At 43.9% G+C, this 22390-nt stretch overlaps 2 protein-coding genes across 2 annotated transcripts in view; one reads left to right on the plus strand and one right to left on the minus strand.

The window, feature by feature from the left end:
- Positions 1-3732: 3732 nt before the first annotated feature.
- DGKI (diacylglycerol kinase iota) overlaps positions 3733-22390 on the minus strand; it is a 152509-nt gene continuing 133851 nt past the window's right edge. The window contains exons 31-34 of the mRNA XM_069967037.1: positions 13106-13208; positions 6874-6910; positions 5800-5899; positions 3733-4651 (exon numbers count right to left, since the gene is read on the minus strand). Coding sequence (XP_069823138.1) covers positions 4535-4651; positions 5800-5899; positions 6874-6910; positions 13106-13208 — 357 coding nt within the window. The 3' untranslated portion in view covers positions 3733-4534. The remainder of the gene's footprint in view (positions 4652-5799; positions 5900-6873; positions 6911-13105; positions 13209-22390) is intronic.
- LOC138772005 (reticulocyte-binding protein homolog 2a-like) lies at positions 18114-22346 on the plus strand. Its single transcript, XM_069952071.1, has 2 exons — positions 18114-18192; positions 20594-22346. The coding sequence occupies exon 2, from the start codon at positions 20637-20639 to the stop codon at positions 22113-22115; it is 1479 nt and encodes a 492-aa protein (XP_069808172.1). The 5' UTR covers positions 18114-18192; positions 20594-20636; the 3' UTR covers positions 22116-22346.

Here is a 22390-nt window from a genome sequence, read left to right on the forward strand (position 1 = left end):
GTACGCGCAGCCTCTTCATGAGACTCTACATCCGCCGTCTGTGATGGCTGCCACCTGTTACATAGGAGACGTCAGGCGGAGTGTAGTCTCAAATCCTCGGGGTCGAATCAATTCTATCAATTTTGTTCCTTTAATTTACATTTTTTTGCCCAAAAAATTAAATTGGAAATTTTTTTCAAATTCACATTTTTTAACATTTTTTTTAATAAAAGGAGCAAAACTGATACAATGTGTCAGAGCTGAGGGGGGCGGAGCACAGATATTCTCTCCTTAGTATCATGCTCCGCCCACTCAGGACCTGTACTAGGGATAACGCTGTGTTTTCGGCGTGAAGTTTTCAAAAATTTTCAATTATAAACAGAATCCATTTGGGACACTTGTAGCATATATGCAGTGCCCCCTAGATTTGTGTCCCGCACCTATCTTAGTATAAATCCAATTTCTCTGACACATTAAACCCTGTGATTTTCTGTGGGTCAGGCTGGTGATCACTTGACCCAGTTACAGTAATGAAATGGATGGCGGCAGTTGAGCTGGAATGAAACAGATGGCACTGTAGGACTAGCTTGTCTGATGAATGAGTCTTTGGGTTTCTTTCTGGACTGTTTGTAGACAGCGGAGGCGGTTGGGAAGCTAATAACAGTCAGTTATGCACTTTGTGTAGCTACCATTGACTTTAATGGGTGTCATGAAAACAGTGTAGCTTATAAGCCTATGCCAGAAGAAAATCTGGGACACTTGTGGCATATATGTAGTCCCCTATAGAGTCCACTTTCTCTGACACATTAATCTCTGTGATTTTCTGTGGGTCAGGCTGGTGATCATATGACCCAGTTACAGTAATGAAATGGATGGAGGCAGCTGAGCCGGAATGAAACAGATGGCGCTGTGGGACTAGCTTATTCAATGGATGAGTCTTCTGGTTTTTTTGCAGGCCTGTTTGTAGACAGCGGAAGTGGTCGGGAAGCTAAAAACAGCAGGGAGTTACGCACTTTTTGTAGCAACTATAGACCCTAATGGGAGTTGTGAAAACAGTGTAGCTCATGGGGCTACGCCAGAAGAGAATCCGGGATACTTGTTGCATATGTATACAGTGCCCCCTAGATACAATCTTCAGATCCAGGGCTCACTCTCTGAGTCGACTTTCTCTGACACATTAAACTCTGTGATTTTCTGTGGGTCAAGCTGGTGATCACATGATCCAGTTACAGTAATGAAATGCATGGAGACAGCTAAGCTGGAATGAAACAGATAGCATTGTAGGACTAGCTTGTCTAATGAATAAGTCTTCAGGTTTCTCTCTGGTCTATTCATAGCTGGCAGAGGTGGTTGGGAAGCAAAAAACAGCAGAAGCCGTTGAGTTATGCAATTTATGTAGCTACTATTGACTTTAATAGGAGTTGTAGAAACAGCGTAGCTCATGGGGCTATGCCAGAAGAAAATCTGAGACACTTGTGGCATATATACAGGGCCCCCTAGATCCGGGCCCTGAACTATCTTCATATCCTCTGACACGGTAAACTCTATGATTTTCCGTGGGTCAGGCTGGTAATCACATGACCCAGTTACAGTAGTAAAACTCATGGATGCACCTGAGCTGTGATGAAACAGATGGCACTGTAGGACTAGTTGGGAGATGTAGTTTCCCAGCCGGTTGCCATGATGTAAAAATGTGAATCTGGGGCTAGGAGCAGCGTAGACAAGTGGGAAAGGTGTCAAACAATCAGTGAGGAATGAGTGACTGCACCTATAGGCTTTTTGTGAATTTTTTAATGGGATCACTGGAGTTCCCCTTTAAGCACGCTGCAAAGCTAAGCAATTTTGCTTAACTCTCGCAGGCCCAGAAGACAACTCAAAGCCTTCTTCATCTTTGACTATAAACTGATGGATGACAGTTTTAGGATATAGTTTTACAGGTTTACATGGTGCGTTACTCAGCTTTCCCTGGACCCTGAAAGAATAATCAGGCAAAGCACAATTTGGAGGGATTTATGTAGGTAGACTTCTTAGTCCACCATCTGTGACATATTGGTACCTTAATGTTCTGATCTATGTGATTTCTTCCAACAAAATGGCGGCGCACACTGCGCAGACACAAAGCCTTAACCCCGCCCCCTTCACCTAAACTTCCTGTACTACCCTAAAGAAGGAAGAAAACATGGCCGCCTCTTAGGAGAACTATTTGCTTTGTTTCTTTTGTTATTCTTCATATTCTGCACTTAGCAGAAGGAGGAAAAATAAGATTATGGAAATATTTCCTGGATTGTCTGTTTTGTGCCCCTTTAAGGAAGAACTCCACCATCTGCAGAACACGTTGTCCTAATGTCTGGACACCAGTCCTGTCTAGCCCCGATCCTGACAGGCATGGCTCCTTGCTGATCTATTAAGACGCCACAATCGATATTATGCTTCTTACTCTTTACATCCTCAGGACACGTCCGGTCTATGGGAGTTTATTATACGTCGTCCATCATTACCCTTCACTCTCACCTGACACATTTACTTGTCCATAGTCTATGATTTATATTATGTCTGTTCAGTGGCTTGTTATATTGTTATCATAGAACTGCATAAAACCTTCAGAGTGTTCATATTACAGCTACAGCCTGAGTAATGGGTGAATTGTTTGGCAGTATTATTACCGCTGAGTATCATCAGCTCCAGGGGACATGACTCCAACTTTTGGTGTATTATCTGCCTTATTACACTTTATATTTTATTCAGAATGCTCTTTACTAGACAATCTTATATGGCTACATACTAAATCATTACAAACTATAATACTGCTCCTATGTGCAATAATATAACTACTATAATACTGCTCCCTATATACAGGAATATAACTACCATAATACTGCTCCTATATACAAGAATAAAACTACTATAATACTGCCCCCTATATACAAGAATATAACTAGTATAATACTTCTCCTATATACAGGAATATAACTACTATAATACTGCTCCTATATACAAGAATATAACTACTATAATACTGCTCCTATATACAAGAATATAACTACTATAATACTGCCCCCTATATACAAGAATATAACTACTATAATACTGCTCCTATATACAGGAATATATCTGCTATAATACTGCTACTATATACAGGAATATAACTACTATAATACTGCTCCTATATACAGGAATATATCTGCTATAATACTGCTACTATATACAGGAATATATCTGCTATAATACTGCTCCTATATACAGGAATATAACTACTATAATACTGCCCCCTATATACAGGAATATAACTACTATAATACTGTCTCCTATATACAAGAATATAACTACTATAATACTGCTCCTATATACAGGAATATAACTACTATAATACTGCTCCTATATACAAGAATATAACTACTATAATACTGCTCCCTATATACAGGAATATAACTACTATAATACTGCCCCTATATACAAGAATATAACTACTATAATACTGCTCCTATATACAGGAATATAACTACTATAATACTGCCTCCTATATACAGGAATATAAATACTATAATACTGCTCCTATATACAGGAATATAACTACTATAATACTGCCCTTATATACAGGAATATAACTACTATAATACTGCTCCTATATACAAGAATATAACTACTATAATACTGCCTCCTATATACAGGAATATAAATACTATAATACTGCCCCCAATGTATAAGAATATACTACTGCGGTGTAGTGAAGGTTACTCTTTAATAAAAGGACACTTCATTTAGACTTTATTAACCTAAAATGTCTGACAGAGAACAGTAGTTTGCAACGATCTATGTAATAATGTTACAAATCAAACGTCACAGGTTATGTCATGGTATATGAGCGCTGATATATATATATCTATATATTTGTGAATGTGACAGGATGTCTTCTCATGTTGTATTATTATACGGTATTTTAGGTCATGTGGTCTTCTCTTTATAAAATAATTATAATATATTAATCGGTTTTCTTGCCACATGATGAATAAATTAGAATATGTTTGTGCCCGGATCGTAACCACGCTCATTCAGAGTAGATTCCAGTCTCTTTTTAATGAGTTGGTTAAAAAAAAAAACTAAAAAAAATAAAAAAAATAAAAACAAAAGAAATAAAAGCTGTGAGGTTGATAACACTGTGCCGGCCTCAGAGTCCTTCGTTCTGCCGGATCGGGAGAGGTATGACCAAAGTGAGGAGATAAGACAATGGACGGGATCATGCGTCTTGTTGGAGTACACAGAGAAAGAGAGAGAGAGGGTTCCACATGGGGCGAGGGCTCGGCCCCACCTCTGCCATCCTTCACTCCACTATCGTCGTTCCTCAACACTTCAAGTGAGTGGCAGTTCCGTGGCGAGTCTCATTAGCCCTTAAGAAACTGGAAAGTGCACCCTGCACTGGAAATCTTGCATGTGGAAGGGGTGCCTCCTCCGACCAGTTTCCTCCTCCTGGGTGGCAGGGGGTGACCTTCCCCAGGACCATTCGGCTACGCGTGTCTCTTCTCTTTCCAAATTGGTTTCTGCCATTTTGGTGCCCTCATCAAACCGCTGTCTCAAGGTCTTCATTTGAAAGAAGTTGCTTCGCTTGACATGTTTCCAAGTAAGAGGCAAGTTCGTAGTCTCCGGCTTCTTGGGCTATTTCCAGAGGCGTCTGTCCCTGATGAAGTAAAAGGGAAAATGAGGTCAAAATTTTATACAAAAAATATATATATTTTTTTTTTTGCAAGACTTCTTGATCACTATGAGGGGCAAGTGGACATCACCTCAATTCAGAATTTGGGAGGGTAGAGTTTTGGGTCTTCACCATCCAAATGAACATGATGCCCAGTAGATGCCATCTTATGAGTGCCTTATCTCCTCCAACCAACATTGGCAAGAGCCTCAAATTCAAGTGGATGGTGGAGGTAAGGTAAAGCCACAATCTAGTCCAGAGGGGTTCTAAACTGGCGGGCCTTGGTGGCAACTGCTAAGTTAAATCTCTACGAGCATCAATTTTATCCTCCCGTGAAAGATAAAAGATTTCTCCATTGACCACCTCGCCTGGATAGGAGGACCTACTTAGAATAGAAAAGGAGACCCTTCCTGCTAGACTTTTCTAATGGTGGTTGGAAATCCAACATGCACAATCCTTCTCACACCCAACATTCTAGTCTGATTCAGGAGAGCACTAGAACGATTAGATGGTTGGCCAATTCAATCAAAAATCGGTGAGTTCGGTCAACATTGGTCAATATGGCCAGATCCACGTTCTAACGTTACAACCACTTACATTCTGGATTAAACCGGGAAATCAGGGACATCAAATGTTCATTATAGTAACTGATTATAGTTTTTATGAGTTTTTTTGGTCCAAAAACACATGACCAATCTTTTCTTTGGCAGGCATCAACAGTCATCGGGCCTGTTTCGGTCAACCTTCATCTAATATGTATGGCCATCTTTACAGTATGTTAGATACTCATGGGCTATCAGCTCCACAAGGCAGAAGACAACCAAGTCGGAGAGGTTAGTAACAGTAAGTAAAGGAGGGTTTCAGAAGGTTTTGGAGATATCCCATAGGTGACATGTCTTACCCTACGCAGACTCCCTGGGATCAATAAGAACTAAGGGTTATGACGTGACCACCGAAAAGCCCAATAGGATTGTACATGAGGTCCTCCTCAAAGCCGAAAGAAATCTTGTAGGAGCAATCTTAGCTACACACCACTCATGGTCACATTACCCATAACCTTTGCTAGTTTTAAGTTTTTGAAGCAGAAGGGATACATTAGGTCAGGGATGAGACGGCAAAAGTCCTTGCGTTACCTTAGAATCCCTTTTCAACACACAGGCACCGGCGTCTATGAGAATTTGGCAAACGTGTCGGTGTCCCTGGAAAGCAGCTTTGTGCAACGCCGTCTCTCCTCTAAAAAGTAAACACATACGGGCACATTTATACTGGTGTAAATTGCTGTAAAATTTGGTAATTTTCAACTATAGCTTCACTTTAGCCTACTCGTAGGAACACATTTTGCACCAGAGGCATAAAGTGCATGCTTTCCGCTCAGTGTACAGGAGCGGGGACCCCTGTACACTGTAGTAGTAAGAGTCCCTGCTCCTGTACCGGCAATGCGTATAGCACCGGCCCTCACATTTTGCAGAATTAGGTGCTTAGAACACCCAACCTTGTGAATGATGATGATTGAGCATGAATACATACAGTGTACAGGTGCAGGGACTCCTGTCTGTAACAGGCGTCCCCGCTCCTGTCAGAGTGATTTAGCTGAAAAAAATTCCAAACTTAGGGTAATTTTGACAAAAATTGGTTCATTCTGCACCAATTTACTTGCCTTTATCTAAAACATTTGTTTCAGGTACTCGAAGCAGCTCACTCAACAAGGTGCGGTGGCTTAACGTGAAAGGTGGCATGGTTTGGCAAGGCTTAAAATTCGACTTATGGTGCCAAGATGTGCAAAAATGTTACAGCAAAGTGACAGCAAACTTATCAGACAGCATCAGCCGCAGCGATATATATTTAGCACTTCCCGTCTAGTTTCGGTTTCCGCTGTCTAACTGTTAATTAAAATTGTGCCAGAGTTTGCAGGATTATAAATCAGCTATAAAGGGTGACTGTTCATGTATATCCGAAGTACAAAAAGACACATAACAGATATTCTTAGCCCCCAAGGACATGTAATATAGGTCTTAGTTGGAACAGAAAGTAATGCATCCATCCAGAGCTGCATTCATAATTCTGCTGACTTATGGTGGTGTGGTCTCTAGTAGTCAGATGTATCGGAAATACATCTAGCAATTACAGATGCGCCCGTCACCAGCAGTTTCCTGAATGTAGTTTGGAAAGTGACTGATTTAAGTGGCTAAGAGGAGAGATTAACTTACGTGGTTCTGTCCACCATGTCCAAGAGATCCTCAGGTCCTGAAAGGAAGAAGAAAAGATGGGAATAAGAATTTAAAGGAAAATTCAATTTCTTAATAACAATGCTGAGTAACAATTTGGGAACTCAGAGCAGTATTACCCAGCTAAGCCAATAGGTCACATGTCTGACACCAGGGTGGTTGAGGTAAACAGCTTTTTCCAAGGGCAATCAGAAGTATTTTCACGATAACACCATCAATCAATAGAACAAATTCAAGGGTGTGTGGAGTCCAAGGGGAGTGGGGATTCGTCTCTGGTTGGGACCTTCCCTTTTCAAAGAGGCGGGGAAATGGTTCAAGGTATTTATATACTATTGGTTTTACAAGCATTTAACCAAACTGTTTCCAGTTTCAAAGAATACCAAATAGTGAATACTCGACCAGTCGTGTCAATCCTTCCAAAGAACGATGGCTGGAGTCTTCAAAAAGAAAAGACCCAATGGAGGGGAAAGAACCAAGATCGATAGAGAAGACCATGACTTTTCTTGAGGACTCACAGCTTCTAATTAGCAAAGACCCAACTTGAGCCCCAATGGCTGGAAGATCCAAAAAGTATAAAAAGTGAGTGAAAAGTAACAAAATGGATTGAGGTGATCACAGAGATCATGACTTTGCCCCTGCAAGGCTCCGAGACTTAGATAAGTTCTTCAAGATTGAGAAATCCAGCAAAGTAAATAATTAAAGAGTACATGTCATCATAAAAAAAACTTTTGACATGTCACAGACATATGTCAAAAGTTTTGACCGGTCGGCATCTGAATGTTCAGACCGCCAATGATCAGGAGAACCAGCTGGGAGAAGACCAAGCGCAGCCCGTCCTTTTCTGGTGTTCTGTGCCCTGGTTGGCTGAATAGTGTAAAGTCTATAGGGACGTACAGGTTTGACAGACACAAAGCGGGGGAGGAACAATAAAAGCATGTCAAAAATGTTTTCTACTGACAGGTACTCTTTAACCAATCAATTCAATCTTTCCAAGAGAATGAAGCTTCAAGAAGAATACCCAATGGTTGGAGGACCCAAGAACATCATGACTTTTCTCGAATACTCAAGGCTTCTCAAAGGCAAAGTCACCATCTCTGTGATTGTCTCAATTTGTTTCTTTTCAATACCTTTTCATTCTCTTGCAACTTCCAAAATTTGGATCTCCTCCATTTGCCTCTTTGAAGCTTTAAAAAAGAATCAACTCAATGGAGAAGTCCCCATGGATGGAAGACCCAAGAGTAAACAGAGAGTAAAGACCAACAAAATGAGATGGAGGTGGGTGATCATGGAGGTCATGACCAGTGTTTAGCGGACGCGCCGCACTTTTTGGGTCAAGCAACGTTCCGCAAACTAGAGCGCTCAGCGTTTGCCTCATGGCGTCATGAAGATGAAGCTGAACTTCTCCAGATGCCATCAGTCAAATGCCATGCATTCAGGATTTGAAAAACATTGCTGAATCTGAACAGTTTGAGAAGTCCTCTCAATGTTAGTCATGAGTTTGCCAGTGAGAATCTAGAGACTGAGGAAAGTCCATCATAGTGAACACTTGACGAATCAGGTCAACCCGTCCAAAGAACAACGCTTTCAGTCTTCAAGATAAAGACCTAAATGTTGGAAGTCAAAAGAGTGGAGATTGTGACTTTTCTCAAACATTCAAAGCTCCTCAGTTATGATTTCCATGACTGTCTCGATCCGTCTTGTTGCTTTCAACTTTTGATATTTTTCTCAAAGACTCAAATCTTCTCAATGGCAAAGATCCGACTCGATGATGGAGTCCAAATGGCCACCAGACCCTAGCGAATGCAAAGTAAGTGAAAATGGACCAAGATGATCGGGGAGTTCGAAAACTAAGAAAAGTCCATCAAGGTTTAGAAGCCCATCGTATGGTTGTCATGACCATCATGTTGAATGGTTTCCACCAGCAATGGTTTCCACAAACCCTCGGACTTCTCAAGGACTTAATATTTCTGTGTCGTCATTTTATTTTAGGGTGGAACATTCATAAATACCAAACCAATGATGAATCGATGTAGTCATGTCCTTAAAATTCTTCACTGCAACGCGGGATTAGGAAGGTGGGAAAAAAACACTTATTGGGAGTAAGTAATGAGGAGTCTCGAGATTTGTGATGATTCGTGTAACATAAATAATGAATTGATGGCTTCAGTTCTAGACTCGGAGGGGAGGTGGTGGTAGGGGAGGTGGTGGTAGGGGGGGGGCTCCAATGCTCTTTGGCCCTATTGCTCTTTTCTAATGTAAATCTCCAAGAAAAGAAAAATGGCAAAACAAAAGATCCCCTCGTTTTCCCTGTTTCCGTAGACGAGCCCTCCGTAATTACTGACATTGATCTACCCCGGGGACTGTCACCGGGACTTCAAGGGACTGAGGGCCTCACAGATGGGAAATGAGAACCTAGGTATGTCAGGTAATGATTTTCTGACTGTTCGGAGTCTCGTGGTTGATGTCGCCTTCGGAGAGAACAGATCTCGTCCTTCCTGGCGATTCTCGAAAGACGTCTCAGCACAAGCGGACATCAATCAGAAAACTGTTGTCTTGTGGAATCTGAAGTCGCGCCTTAATTATTTATGGGATACCTGAGAAGATTTCCTGGAAACACTCTAGCACATGGGGACTGGTTTATCGGTGGTTTCTCCTGGGGACGATTCGGCATATGAAATCTTGCCTTTGCTATGAGAGCTAATGATCCGGCCTCTTCTCCTCCCAACACGGACGGAGGGGCCCCCCACCTGAGGCTGTAGATACAATACCTCCCAGTGTGGACAATCATGCATTCAACTGAACACCCCCTTTAAGTGACATCACAGTGCTGGGGCGATGATGTCACTAGCTCAAGTCTGAAGACTGTTATGTCACCTCTGCACCACTGCGTTCTTATATAATGTTCTCTAACCAGTATCCCAGGAGGCAAACAGTGTATAGAAGGAAACTATACAGCAGTACAGAGAAAGTATATACTGTAATGCAGCGTATAGGAGGTCAGTATAGCAGTATATAAGGGCAGAATAGAAGGAGTATATAGAGATGTGTAGTGTATAGAAGGATGTGTAGAAGCAGAATATAGTGATGAAGCATATAGGAGGTCAGTGTATAGAGAGGTGCAGTATATAGAGTGGTGCAGTGTATAGGGGCAGTATAGGAGGAGTATATAGAGTTATGCAGTCTATAGGGGCTGTATAGGAGTATATAGAATGGTGCAGTGTAAAGGGGAAAGAATAGAAGGGGTATATAGAATTGTGCAGTGTATGGGTAGTATAGAAGCAGTATATAGAGTAATGCAGTGTATAGGAAGTCAATATACAGGAGTATATAGCAGCACAGTGTATAGCAGTATATAGTGTAGTGCAGTATATAGGGGCAGTGATGTAAGGAGTATATAGGTCATGCAGTATATAGGGGCAGTGATGTAAGGAGTATATAGGTCATGCAGTATATAGGGGCAGTGATATAAGGAGTATATAGTGTAGTATATAGGGGCAGTGATATAAGGAGTATATAGGTCATGCAGTATATAGGGGCAGTGATATAAGCAGTATATAGGTCATGCAGTATATAGGGGCAGTGATATAAGGAGTATATAGGTCATGCAGTATATAGGGGCAGTGATATAAGGAGTATATAGTGTAGTGCAGTATATAGGGGCAGTGATATATGCAGTATATAGGGGCAGTATGGAAGCAGTGTATAGTGTAGTGCAGTGCATAGCGGGAGTATATAGAGTATACAGGAGCAGCGATATATGGTATAGTAATACATATGATTTTCCTCCTCTCTAAAGATGCTGGCGCTGACCCACAGGGGGCGTCACCCACATGGGGGGCAGCGTCACCCGGGCACCAGCACTGAACCGTCCCAAATCCTCCTCCACAGCTCACACAAAAAGGGAAGAAGCCTGAGAGGAGCGGCCATTCCCAGACTGTCAGTCAGTGCCCAGCGGGTGCCCACACAGGAGACAAAACCGGGCCGGCTGTGAGGGGGGCGGAGGGGGAGGGAGCAGCGGGGGGCGCCACACACAATGGGGGCCGCAGGGAAAGAGAATAGCCAGAATAGCAGCCACTGTTGTGAGGATTGTGAAAAGATGGCAGCCAGGGACGGGGAGCTGAGGTCATGGGCAGGCTGGCGTCACTGTAACCCTTACACTCCCACCACCTATGCCCTGCTGCTGGGCCACACATGTAGCAGAGCTGAGTTTGCCGGCTGTAGGCCTGGGTTTAGCGGATGTATCCGGGTCTAGTTTGCCAGAAGTAGCAGAGTTAAGCGTGTTTACTAGGTGTAACAGAACCCAGTTTATTAGATAGAGCAGAGCTGACTTTGTCGTATGTTGACAAAGCTGTCATGTGTAGCAGTCCTGTCTGAAGGATGTAGCTGGGCTGAGCTTGTTTTATGTAGCAGTGCTGACTCTGATGCAGTTTAGCTGAGTTTGTCTAATGTGGCAGTCCTGTCATTCTCATGCAGTTTGGCTGAGACAGTCATGTAGTAGTGTTGAATCTGTCTGATGTAGCTGGGCTGTGTTTGTCTGGTGTACGCAGGGATAAATTAGCCTGATATAGTTTAGCTGAGTGTGTCATATGACACAATCCTGTCGGTCTGTGGTAGCCTGGATGAGACTGTCAGATGTAGCAGAGCTGACTGTGCTGTGATGTAGCAGAGCTGACTGTGCTGTGATGTAGCAGAGCTGCCTGTGCTGTGGTGTAGTGTAGCAGAGCTGACTGTGCTGTGGTGTAGTGTAGCAGAGCTGACTGTGCTGTGGTGTAGTAGCAGAGCTGACTGTGCTGTGGTGTAGTGTAGCAGAGCTGACTGTGCTATGATGTAGCAGAGCTGACTGTGCTATGATGTACATAGTAGAGCTGACTGTGCTGTGGTGTAGCAGAGCTGACTGTGCTGTGGTGTAGCAGAGCTGACTGTGCTGTGATGTAGCAAAACTGACTGTGCTATGATGTAGCAGAGCTGACTGTGCTATGATGTACATAGTAGAGCTGACTGTGCTGTGATGTACTAGAGCTGACTGTGCTGTGATGTAGCAGAGTTGACTGTGCTATGATGTACATAGTAGAGCTGACTGTGCTGAGGTGTAGCAGAGCTGACTGTGCTGTGATGTAGTAGAGCTGACTGTGCTGTGATGTAGGAGAGCTGACTGTGCTGTGGTGTAGCAGAGCTGACTGTGCTGTGGTGTAGTGTAGCAGAGCTGACTGTGCTGTGGTGTAGCAGAGCTGACTGTGCTGTGGTGTAGCAGAGCTGACTGTGCTGTGATGTAGCAGAGCTGACTGTGCTGTAGCAGAGCTGACTGTGCTATGATGTAGGAGAGCTGACTGTGCTGTGGTGTAGCAGAGCTGACTGTGCTGTGATGTAGCAGAGCTGACTGTGCTGTGATGTAGCAGAGCTGACTGTGCTATGATGTACATAGTAGAGCTGACTGTGCTGTGCTGTAGCAGAGCTGACTGTGCTGCGATTTAGCAGAGCTGACTGTGCTGCGATTTAGCAGAGCTGACTGTGCTGAGGTGTAGCAGAGCTGACTGTGCTGAGGTGTAGCAGAGCTGACTGTGCTGTGGTGTAGCAGAGCTGACTGTGCTGTGATGTAGCAGAGCTGACTGTGCTGTGATGTAGCAGAGCTGACTGTGCTGTGATGTAGCAGAGCTGACTGCTATGATGTAGCAGAGCTGACTGTGCTATGATGTACATAGTAGAGCTGACTGTGCTGAGGTGTAGCAGAGCTGACTGTGCTGCGATTTAGCAGAGATGACTGTGCTGAGGTGTAGCAGAGCTGACTGTGCTGTGGTGTAGCAGAGCTGACTGTGCTGTGATGTAGCAGAGCTGACTGTGCTGTGATTTAGCAGAGCTGACTGTGCTGAGGTGTAGCAGAGCTGACTGTGCTGTGGTGTAGCAGAGCTGACTGTGCTGTGATGTAGCAGAGCTGACTGTGCTGTGATGTAGCAGAGCTGACTGTGCTGTGATGTAGCAGAGCTGACTGTGCTATGATGTACATAGTAGAGCTGACTGTGCTGAGGTGTAGCAGAGCTGACTGTGCTGTGATTTAGCAGAGCTGACTGTGCTGAGGTGTAGCAGAGCTGACTGTGCTGTGATGTAGCAGAGCTGATTGTGCTGCGGTGTAGCAGAGCTGACTGTGCTGCGGTGTAGCAGAGCTGACTGTGCTGCGGTGTAGCAGAGCTGACTGTGCTGTGCTGTGTCCACATCTCACCATTCTCCAGGATGTACGTTACGATGTCCGCCTGCCCGGCCCTGGCCGCTACTTGTAGCAGAGAGCAGCGATCCGGCCCCTGGATCCGTAGGCTCGCTCCTTTCTCGCAGCACTCAGTGACCTGGGGGGAAAACACAGGAAATCAGACTGAGATAGGCCAGAAAATAAAATAAAATCCAAGTCCCTATGACAACACCTCTGTGCTCTGATGCTTAGTGTTATCATAGGGATCTAAAACAACCTCTCTCTCAAATTACTTTCACAGATAATATATAATAAGTTGCAGGCCCTGTGTTCCTATGACAACACTTCTGTGCTCTGACACTTATCATAGGAACCTAAAGCACCCTCTATCAAATTACTCACACAAATAACATATAATAAGATGAAAGCCCTGGGTCCCTATGACAACACTTCTGTGCTCTGACGCTTAGTGTTATCATAGGGATCTACCGCAATCTAGCTCTCACATTACTTTCACAGATAACATATAATAAGATGCAGGCCCTGGGTCACTATGACAACACCTCTGTGCTCTGACGCTTAGTATTATCATAGGGACCAACTGTAACCTAGCTCTCATATTACTACCACAGATAACAGAATACACAATACAGGCCCTGTGTCCCTATGACAACACTTCTGTGCTCTGAGTCTGACGGTGTTATGATAGGCATCTACAGCAACCTACCACACAATGTAATATAAGATGCAGACATTGGGAACCTATGACAACACCTCTGTGTTCTGTCACTTTAGTGTTATCATAGGGATCTACCGCAATCTAGCGGCCATATTACTACCACAGATAATATAAGATGCAGGCTCTGTGTCCCTATGACAACACTGACACATCAGAATGAAGGTGTAGTCATTCAAGATATTTTAAGGTTCCAAGGAGCTTCTTCCCCTTTAAGGAAATCAGATTGTAAGCTCCGATGTAGCAGAGTCCACGCAGCGGACGCCACGCTGAGATAACCGCTTTGTCAGACAGAAAATTGCTGCTTGTTTATCGAACGGCGCAAACAAAGGGCGAAGAAGCAGCCGCGACCGGACGCCATAATGGTCCCAACTGCAATTGTCATAATGGGAAGGAGGAAAGTGAGCGGCGTGAATGGAAGACGCAATTACGGGAGGACGCGGCGTCGCCTCAACATGAGCGCCTCTCATGGGAACAAAGGGCGAGGAAGGGGCGAGGAGATCGCAGCCCCCCCACCCATAATAATAGCAGAGCTGATCCTGCGTATCACTCCGCTATGCTGCAACTGCCATGGTCAATACAGGACCGGAGTGTGTCACATGTAGCTGTCCTGTCTGTGTGATATAGCTGAGCTGAGTGCGTCATATGTAGCTGTCCTGTCTGTGTGATATAGCTGAGCTGAGTGCGTCATATGTAGCTGTCCTGTCTGTGTGATGTAGCAGAGATGAGTGTGTCATATGTAGTAGGCCTGTGTGTGATATAGCTGAGCTGAGTGTGTCACATGTAGCTATCCTTCCTGTGTGATGTAGCTGAGCTGAATGCGTCATATGCAGCTGTCCTGGCTGTGAGACGTAGCTGAGCTAAGTGTTTCATATGTAGCTGTCCTGTCTGTGTGATATAGCTGAGCTGAGTGCGTCATATGTAGCTGTCCTGACTGTGTGACCTAGCTGAGCTGAGTGTGTCATATGTAGTAGGCCTGTGTGTGATATAGCTGAGCTGAGTGTGTCATATGTAGCAGTCCTGTCTGTGTGATTTAGTTGAGCTGAGTGCCTCATATGTAGCAGAGCAGAGTATGTCATATGTAGAAGTCCTGTCTGTGTGATATAGCTGAGCGCGTCATATGTAGCTGTCCTGTCTGTGTGATATAGCTGAGCGCGTCATATGTAGCTGTCCTGTCTGTGTGATATAGCTGAGCGCGTCATATGTAGCTGTCCTGTCTGTGTGATGTAGCCGAGCTGAGTACGTCATATGTAGCTGTCCTGTCTGTGTGATGTAGCTGAGCTGAGTACGTCATATGTAGCTGTCCTGTCTGTGTGATGTAGCTGAGGTGAGTATGTCATGTGTAGCTATCCTGTCTGTATGACATACCGTAGCTGAGCCGAGTGAGTCATGTGTAGCAGTCCTGTCTGTGTGATGTAGCAGAGCTGAGTATGTCATGTGTAGCAGTCCTGTCTGTGTGATGTAGCTATCCTGTCTGTATGATATAGCTGAGCTAAGAACGTCATGTGTAGCTGTCTGTCTGTGTGATGTAGCTATCCTGTCTGTATCATGTAGCTATCCTGTCTGTATCATGTAGCTATCCTGTCTGTATGATATAGCTGAGCTGAGTATGTTATGTGTAGCAGTCCTGTCTGTATGATATAGCTGAGCTGAGCATGTCATGTGTAGCAGTCTGTCTGTGTGATGTAGCAGTCTGTCTGTGTGATGTAGCAGTCTGTCTGTGTGATGTAGCTGAGCTGAGTATGTTATGTGTAGCAGTCCTGTCTGTGTGATGTAGCAGTCTGTCTGTGTGATGTAGCTGAGCTGAGTATGTTATGTGTAGCAGTCCTGTCTGTGTGATGTAGCTGAGCTGATTATGTCAGCGGATCACAACCAACAGGAGACAAACGGGTGATGGATCTAGTGATCAGACACTGGTGGCGCCCCCTTGTGATATACAGACCACCCCCTGGTTCACTCTAAAGGGATTATGTGGAATAAAATATATACAGTGTAATCTTTTTTTCTTCCCCTCCTGTCCCCAGGTTATGTGAGGTATTACAACTTCCATTCACTTCAATGAAACTGAGCTGTAACACAACGCACAATGTAAGCCAACAGTGGTGCTGTTCATAGAGGAAAGCGGACATGTTTTTCTAATCCTGGACAATCCCTTTAAGAGTTTCTGCGGCCTTGGTTGGTAATCTTCCTACCCATCCTCCATGCTGTGTATCTTGTACTCCCCCATGATCACGCTCCCTCCTCCTCCTCCTACCTATCTATTCTCCCCCTCATGGCCCTGACATTCCTCCTCCAGGACAGCCATGGCCGACTACAAGTCTATGTAACCCCTTCACTCCCTCAGCCAGACATGGCGGACAATACATTCCTGCCTGGACTGGACGCCCACTAACTTTAGCCTCTCCCCTCCATTATGGGGTCACCATTTTACGGTTTCTCTTTAGGCCAGTGTTACCCAACATGTCGCTCGCCAACTACAACTCCCATCATCCCCTGAGAGCCCTCGGCTGGTGAGCTACAGGATGGGGAAAACTGACTTGAAGGTATCACTTTTGATGGTGTAAGGTGATGCGGAAGGAGACCTTAAAGTGGTTACCCAGGATTAGAGAAAAACATGGCCGCTATCTTCCAGAAACAGCACCACTTCTGTCCTCAGTTTGTGTCTTGTATTGCAGCTCAATTCCACTGAAGTGAATAGAGCAGAGTTGCAGTACAACCTGAGGACAGGGGTGGCGCTGTTATTTTTGAAAAACAAAGATATGTTCTTCTAATCCTGGATAATCACTTTAAGGGGGTTATCCAATATTATAAAAACATGGCCCCTTTCTTCCAGAGACAGCACCGCCCTGGTCTCCAGTTTGTGTGCAGGTTTTACAACTCCATTGAAGCGAATGGAGCTTAATTACAAACGGCACCTGAACTGGAGATAAGAGCGGTGCTGTCTCAGGAAGAAAGGGGCCATGTTTTTCTAATACTGGATAACCTCCTCAAAGAGGTTGTTAAAAAAAAAAAAACTTTAAAACTTTCTGACACTAGTTGATTTGAAAGATTTGTAACTATTTAAAAAATCTCCAGTCTTCTAGTACTTATCAGCTGCTGTATGTCCTGCGGGAAGTGGTGTATTCTCTCCAGTCTGACACAGTGCTCTCTGCTGCCACCTCTGTCCATGTCAGAAACTGTCCAGAGCAGGAGAGGTTTTCTATGAGGATTTGCTGCTGCTCTGGACAGTTCCTGACATGGACAGAGGTGGCAGCAGAGAGCAGAGTGTCAGACTGGAAAGAATACACCACTTCCTGTGCGACATACAGCAGCTGATAAGTACTAGACGACTGGAGATTTTTAAATAAAATTAAATTACAAATCTATATAACTTCCTGACACCTGTTCATTTGAAAGAAAAAATAAAAACCCGCCGGAGTTCCCCATCAAGTTCTGTGCTACCAGTACTTATTGTGGATTCCCAATGATCTAGAATATAGGGGCGTGAATTTACTTATCACCAGACTATTCATTGTCTTTGAAATTCAGTACGGTTCTTCTCTGCCATATTTTTCTTTGTTTAAAAACATGCAAATATTTTCAAAAATTCTACGTAAAATTCTGAATTCTAAGCGGGTGCAAATCAGACTAATAAAAAAATTCTATACACGGCGGCAAAATAGAGTGAAAGGCGAATCTGATTGACCATTGTCCTCCTGCATTCATGCCACCGATCCCGCCATAATCGATGCGATCAGATCATCCTCGATCATGGCGATCAATGCTGATTAGGGTCTTAATGAAAAGAGTGGAGGGGGGGGGGGGGGTTCCCTATAATGGTGCACACCCTAAAAAATATTAGTGTTAAACGAACTTGCCGAAGTGTTTAGGTTCTGCAACGTTCTCCAAACTCGGACTTTTGGCATTTGACTCTGGAGAAGGTGGATGTCGCCCTATTGAGTCCTGGAAAAAATGGATACAAACCATAGGCCATGGGCTGTATCCGTGTTTTCCTGGAAGCCCTAGCATCCAACTTCTCCAGAGTCAATTGCCGAGTTTGAAGAACGTTGCGGAACCCCAACAGTTTGACAAGTTCAAAACTAATCACGATATATAAAAGGCTTCTTACAACTACACGGTGATATAAAAGTCAAAAAGTTATGACTATGAAAATATGAGAAAGCAAAAAAAAAATTAAAAAAATTACAAAATAACATTTTTCGGTGGGGGCTTCGGAATTTTGTGTTTTAAGGGGTTAACGATTTTCTTAGTAACAGACATGGGAGGAAGTGGTGGGAGGGGCCACATTGGGAAATAACCTTGCGCACTCACTAGATCTGTAATAACAGTATAAACAACTGAGGAAGGAGAGCGGAGAGCAACCCCGACCCCCCGGCCCGAGGAGAAGGTAAATTGTAACTGTGTGACTGCAGGGCTGGAGCCTGGGAGTTTGCTTTAATCTAAAACTTCAGACCTGTGAACTTAAGGATGTGTGGCCCTTTAAGAGAATCATAGAATACACCTAATTGTGTAAACTACCCCAGGCCCCGGATCCAGGGACCCAGTGCCCGAACTACAGTGTGATGATCATGCAGGGAATAGGAACCACCGGCCCTCCAGCTGTTGCAAAACTACAACTCCCATCATGCCTGGACAGCCGAAGGCTTTGCAGCTGTTGGGAAACTACACGTCCCATCATGTTGGCTGTAAGGGCATAATAGGAGTTATGAAGCTGGGCCCCTTTAAGGCCAGAGCTCCATGCGGATCCCAAGCATTGTGGTGAACCTCTGTTCTGGCTGCCTGCCAAAGTGCAGAGGTCAGAGGTTATCAGTGCACCAGCAGTAAAGCAGATATCTCCTAGTCTTCTGAAAATTGGGTCACTTACACTGCAGTACATAAGGGGGTAAGCAAAATGTAGTCTGCTCCTGCACCTATGTATTTACCATAAGGGCTCTTAATGGGCCCTTATAGTGAAAAACAGTGGAGCGACAGAGCAAGCAGCCATTGGCTCCCTGCCCTGCAAGTCACTCTTGAAGCTGCAGGCAGGGTTCTGCCTCCAGCCACGAGAGATTTTGTTTTTTGGCCACATCACCAAGCCTATATACACACATATACAGTATATATAGTATACACATAACATACATATACATTATATAGTGTACACATTACACACACATTATATATAGTATACACATTACACACACATATACAGTATATATAATATACACATTACACACATATACATTAAGCACATATACATCACAACATGTATAAATATATGGGACATACACCACACACAAATAGCAGAACATCTCTAATGTAGAGGGTTCCATTATTATTCTCCCTCCCCCTCCCTATCCTGTATCATGTTACTGCAGATCTCTTGCAGCTGTGTTACAGCAGGAGAAGGAGGGGTATACAGCGTCTATTCTGCAGTGAAGGGGAAAGTTTCCGAGTATAACGTTAAACTCAGTAACCCTCCTTTGCACAGCCCCATGAACATCTGTGTTGTAGTGGGGGGGGGGGGGGGGGGAGAACATGGGCTTAGGCATAGGACGGTAGTGACATTCAGGGGCTCAGTACGTGGAGGGCACGGCAAGAAGGAGCAAGTCCACATAATGGGGACTGGTGGGTAGTATGTAAGCTCCAGTGATCCCCAAACATGTGACTGTCCAGATGTTGCAAAAGCCTCTGACTCCCATCTCGTCCAGCAAAAAACAAGCTCTCATATGGTTATATCAAGACCTGGGGGGGGGGGGGGGGGGCAAATTATTTGGTTAAGAGTCCTTAATCCACCTTTGGAACCTAAACCAATGATGGTTTGATGTGATGGGTTCCAAAAGTAGGATAGGGACCCTAAACCAAATAATCTTATGTAACCACATGAAGGCTTGTTTTTTGATGGACGAGTTGGGGTTTCACAACAGCTGGGGAACACTGCTCTACTTCTTATCACTGGTTTGGGTTCCAATGATGGAAGAGCGACCCGAAACCAAATAGGTGCTTGTTTTTAGCTGGATGAGTTGAAATTTTGCAACAGCGGGGAGTTGCGGGGAGCCCCCCCCAATATTTTGCCAAGGGGTCTTGATGGAGCGATATGATGGCTTGTTTTTTGCTGGTCCAAATTGTTTGCCAGTGAATATGAGTTGTATCACATAAGTAGAATTTCTACCCCCTTCTATTCCCTTCATTCTGCTGATCGCCATTTATCCCCAGGTTCAGATAACATCTTAAGAATAGGCCTTTATGACCCGTTTATGACCCCTTGAGGAGGATAAACGTAAACATTTCCTAGTGTCTGCCATTCAGCCTTCTACAGTCAGGAGTTCGGCCTAAAGATAGTACTGAGGTCAAAGAGTCAAATCTTTCTAAAACTTTTAAAAACCTTCCCCTTTATACTAATAAACACACTATTGCACATTCAGCAAAATTGTGGCATGTGCAGTCTTCAGGTAAACTCTCGGGAAAAACAAAAATCTCACAGCACAATGGAGCGGGACCAATTCTTATTTTTGAGATCCAAAACACATAGGGTGAACCCCTATTACATGGCCTGAGCTGTACTGTACATGAGGGTCGATCTTGAAGATGGACGCTCGATTACAGAGACTAAGAGACTTAGTAATGATGTGGGGAGAACATCGGTAACCAACGTAAGTTTGACGGTCCCTGAAGTCCTTTGCTGCTTCTCTTATTACAACTATGCAACCAACAGGTGAAGACTTTTGGCAATCTACTAATTTACCCCCACCCAAAGAAAAAAAAAGTGTATTTTTTTGACCAATGTTATTTTTTTATTCCTTTTTCAGAAATAAATTCCTCAAGCCTCAACGGCATCAAAACTCCACCGTTATGGCAGCTCTACGAAAACTCTGGAAGAAAGATAGAGACACATACTGTCCTTTTTGGAGAAAATTGTGTGACACCTGGTTCGAGATAGCATTTTCTTCATGTGGTAAATCCTTGGATTATTCTTCTTCAGAATATCAAGAGTGGAATCCTTGGAAAGATTGGTGTAGATCTTGGGAAGAATTCGAGAAATCGAGAGAAAAAGTACCAAAGGCTGAAAGAGAGAAAAAAGTTTTTTTTGCCCATCTGTATTATGTAGCAAATCTGACCAGAGATAAATTAGAAGCGCAAGGCAAAGAGAACCAAACTTTGAAGAACTGGAATTACAGATGGAATCAAAAATGTGAGGAGCTTCAACGTACATTGGAAGACGAAAAGAAGAGAGTGGCTGAAAACGAGCGTTCTCATAGGATCAATCTGGAGAAGCAAGTGAATCTCCGAATACGACTTGAGGCTGAGAAGGAGTATTGGAGATCTCAGGTTGATGCCGAAAAGCAGAAGATGGCTGAAAATGAGCGTTCTCATAGGATCAATCTGGAGGAGCAAGTGAACCTCCGAAAAAACCTTGAGTCTCAGAAGAAGTACTGGATATCTCACGTTGACCAGCAGGCGGAAGAACTTCAGCAAGTCAAAGCCAAGTGTAAAGAACTGGAGGAAAATCTTTCTTCCTTCCAAAGTCAATTGGTGAAAAGCTGCAAAAGTCCCAGATACCAGTTCATAAAAAATGAGATAGTTATTTCTGCTGACAAATGGAAACAACCTGTTCTTCGCCCTCAGCTCCAAAATGGTGAGGACGAGCCTACGTTAGATCTAGACACTATTAAGGATATTGTCGATAGGCTTGGAGAAGTCAACAGCTTGAATGTTTTTGACTGGCTGTATAGCTGTGAGGTAGAACAAGAGATCTGGAATTGGAGTGCCAAAGATTTTGAGCAGATCCTACGCAGGTGTATGGATTCGAGCAGATTCGCTTCACTACCCACCCTAGTGAGAACGAGTTATATCAATTGGCTCAGTAAGTGCAAATGCATCGCTGAAAACTTCATTCTTGGACTAGAAAACCTAATGGACACAGAAAAGATGAGAGAGGATGACACAGTGTTGCAATATTTTGACCGTATGTGGATGATATACCGCATCACAATGGATTCAGAATACGTATCGAGAAATGATCCTGAGTACAAGGACACCATCTGTCAAGGCCTGCCCCCTCATTTATATAAAGTCATCAACTACTGGCGTAACACGAAATATGAGACCCTTGAAGAAGGTGGCCGCTTGGTTATGCGTTTGGAAGAGAAAAAGCAGAATTGGCGCATGAAGACGAGGAAAGCCGGAGCCGGATGTCCTCCGCGCATGAAGATATGGAATAGGTTACAAAATCATCCCGTTCCTTATGACGAAATCGATGAGGCCTCTTACTGGACACTTCTGGTGCAGTTGAGCAGACATGAAGATCTTGAAACAGGACAACCAAGATAAACCGTGCAGAGTATAAAAAAAAACATGAAAGGTATTACAACCCTATCAAGAACAAAAAAACTATGCAGTCTAGTTAATTCCGCATATAGACATGGTCAAAGATAATGGTGAAGATCAATAAACCACAACCTAAACCTGTTCTCGAAATGAAGGAAGTGTTATCATCTCTGAGTAGGGATGAGCGAACCGGCTGAGGTTCGGGTTTGTATGAACCTGAACTCTCGGCTTCTGATTCCCGCTGTCTGCCCGCTCCAGGGAGAGGGTGATACAGCCTA

The sequence above is a fragment of the Dendropsophus ebraccatus genome, chromosome 1 (genome assembly GCF_027789765.1).
Source record: "Dendropsophus ebraccatus isolate aDenEbr1 chromosome 1, aDenEbr1.pat, whole genome shotgun sequence".
In the NCBI taxonomy this organism is placed as follows: domain Eukaryota; kingdom Metazoa; phylum Chordata; class Amphibia; order Anura; family Hylidae; genus Dendropsophus; species Dendropsophus ebraccatus.

Coding starts and splice junctions, on each gene's coding strand:
- LOC138772005 (XM_069952071.1), top strand. CDS start 20,637: ATGGCAGCTCTACGAAAACTCTGGAAGAAAGATAGAGACACATACTGT.